We start from the raw sequence: 2,500 nt of genomic DNA on the forward strand, positions 1-2,500 counted from the left end.
GAATCAGCTGTGCGACTTCGGCATCTCTGATTATGCCTGCTCTTCAGTAAGTCTTCCATGAACGGTGCACCTGAATGCCTGTCTTTGCAAAGAGTCCTGGTTCTCTGACTGCACAAATCTGTCCACTTCTTTAAAGGTTGCATCATCCCTGTCCTCTGAAGCCCTCGTCACGCTGCTGACTTGCAAGGAGCCGAGTAGCGTGATCAGCAGCGCAGAGACGTGGAAGCTTTTCATCCAGAAAGTCGCGGGAGTTCTGGAGGCTGCTCTGTCAGCGTACTCCAACAGCGTGAGTGACACCCCTGCTTTCCGGAACAGGAGATGAAGTGCTGTCTCTGGGCTCTACATTGAGATATGTCCCTTTGCTTTCACAGAACCTCAGTGACCATCAGCCTGAGTCCCGTATTCTCGATGCCATTGCAGAGGTGAAAGTCAACAACTTCAGCGCCATTCTCGATGCCATTGGAGAGGTGAAAGTCAACAACTTCAATGCCACACAACTTACAGATGTCAGCTTCATTACCGACTGGTTCCAGGGAAGGCTGAGACCATTCTTGCCAGCAGTCTCCAGTGATTTCCTGTTCTGCCTTAGCTCCAAGAACTTTAGTTGCGACACCTACCAAGTTGTGTAAGTATCTTCAGTGCTCTGTAAATCCCGAAGTGGTAGTCAGGGGAGTGGAGTTGAGCAATCCGTAACGGCCGACGATCTTTCCCGAATTAGGGTGCAGGCTCTCAGTCGTCAAGCGTCCCTCATGGAGGTGGGACAACAACGGGTCGTCTTCACTGATTTTGTCCATCCCTTCCTCTCGAGAGATGACCTACCAGGTACTTTAAGCCCTATCAATGTCTTGAGTTGCCACCCGTCATGCTGTAGTTCCCTAGGCATCCTTCTGCGTCTCGGCTTGTCACGGGTGTTTCGCCAGTTCAATGGTGCTCTGTTTAATTCCCCCAATGTTCAATCCAGATCCTGCCTGTCTTGCCAATATTACGAGCAGCGCTGACTGGCTGGAGAAGAACTTTGGCAACTTCTCCGTCTACGCTACCTTGGAGGATTTGCAAACGCTGAATGAAAATTTCTCCAGCGTGAGTAACCTTTGGCTTGCTCCAGTTGCCCATGTGAATTGTCATTATTTTATGAATGTATTTTTAATTGTAAGTAAACGGCCTCACCTGTTATATATCATCTGCTGTCCATGTTGTGCTTCAGTTTGCATCGTTGGAGGTTCTGAGCCCTAGCCAAGTAGCTGAACTGACACTGAGCTCCGGAGCGTTGAACAACACCAATCAGATCGACGCTGTGTTCGACCGCCTGGAGAATGGCAACGCTTTTAAGAATGTGGAGGAGTTTCTGACGGCTCTAACCGCATCTCCTGAGGCAAGTCAATGAGTCAAAGTGTCTGACAGAGGCCGCGTGTGGAAGCCATGAAGAGTAGCCCGAAGAACGCTACTTTCACGCAGTGCCATTCACACTCCCGGTGTTTTGTCCCCGCAGATTCCCGATATCACCCCGGCTGTGAGAGACGTGATGATGAACCGAACCTTCGTAATCATTGAACTGAAGTTCCAGGAATTTGTGGCTCATGACTGGGAAGTGTGGTTCACCGAGAAGCTCATCCCTGTCCTCCCCAGTTTCACCGCAGAAATGCTGCTTAAGGTCACAGCTGACATCAACTGCACCAACTACCATATGATGTGAGTGATTCTATATATTATTTCTTTAAATGTTTTGATTTAAAACTAGCTCTTTCAGTACAATAGTAGCCTTTATTTGCTGGTTAACTACTCAGGCCTAAGATTAATTTTGACAGGTTAAATATATATTAAGGACATATCTTAGATTATTTTGTTTGAGTGGTTTTTGTCACAAATTGCATTTCAGTTTGTTTTTATAAAGATGATCTGCTGTCTAAATAAATATATGGTAAATATTTATTAAAGAGATGTCAAGAGAATCAGGATGTTAGTGACTCTCATGTTGTTCACAGTGTTAGAGGACTGAATGTGGCTTATTTACAAGTACCTGTCAAAAGAAGAGAGGAACTTGCTGCAAATCTAGTAGTTTACCTCAAACAGTCTGTGCACCAGATCAGTCAGCCTGGTATGTCTCCTTGCATCATTCACATTTGTAATTTGCTTTAAAATCTATGCCTGCTAAATGAATGAATCTAGATGAATGTCAACACTCAGCTTTGTTGTTTTCATAATAACTTAAACAATGCAATGCTTTTTCTAAATTCTTTAGCCTGCAAACAGGGTGTCCAAAATGACACTGACTGGCTGGTTCTGAACCTTGGTCGGTTTTTCACCTATGTGCCTTATTCTGACTTGGCAGAATTCAACCTCTCTAGGGTAAAACAGAGTTCAAATTATTCTTGCTGCCAGAAATTCTGTGTGCAGTGATGATCTTGAATCTAGTGTGGTTTCCTTCCCTAACAGAAGTAACAGTGCATTTTCTTGCTACGCAGGAAGCCGTGTTTGGCTCTCTAACTGGTGAACAGAAGGT

General features: G+C 45.3%; 1 protein-coding gene across 1 annotated transcript in view; it reads left to right on the plus strand.

Annotated features, from left to right (window-relative positions):
* The first annotated feature begins 6 nt into the window (after positions 1-6).
* The window catches only part of LOC107678949 (uncharacterized), a 22,240-nt gene continuing 19,746 nt past the window's right edge, over positions 7-2,500 (plus strand). Inside the window, exons 1-10 of the mRNA XM_016474347.1 lie at positions 7-46; positions 137-286; positions 372-625; positions 719-822; positions 962-1,080; positions 1,205-1,372; positions 1,490-1,689; positions 1,983-2,095; positions 2,240-2,346; positions 2,463-2,500. The exon at positions 2,463-2,500 is cut by the window's right edge and continues 133 nt beyond it. Coding sequence (XP_016329833.1) covers positions 750-822; positions 962-1,080; positions 1,205-1,372; positions 1,490-1,689; positions 1,983-2,095; positions 2,240-2,346; positions 2,463-2,500 — 818 coding nt within the window. The 5' untranslated portion in view covers positions 7-46; positions 137-286; positions 372-625; positions 719-749. The remainder of the gene's footprint in view (positions 47-136; positions 287-371; positions 626-718; positions 823-961; positions 1,081-1,204; positions 1,373-1,489; positions 1,690-1,982; positions 2,096-2,239; positions 2,347-2,462) is intronic.

The sequence above is a fragment of the Sinocyclocheilus anshuiensis genome, unplaced genomic scaffold, assembly GCF_001515605.1.
Source record: "Sinocyclocheilus anshuiensis isolate Anshui unplaced genomic scaffold, SAMN03320099.WGS_v1.1 scaffold2286, whole genome shotgun sequence".
NCBI lineage: Eukaryota > Metazoa > Chordata > Actinopteri > Cypriniformes > Cyprinidae > Sinocyclocheilus > Sinocyclocheilus anshuiensis.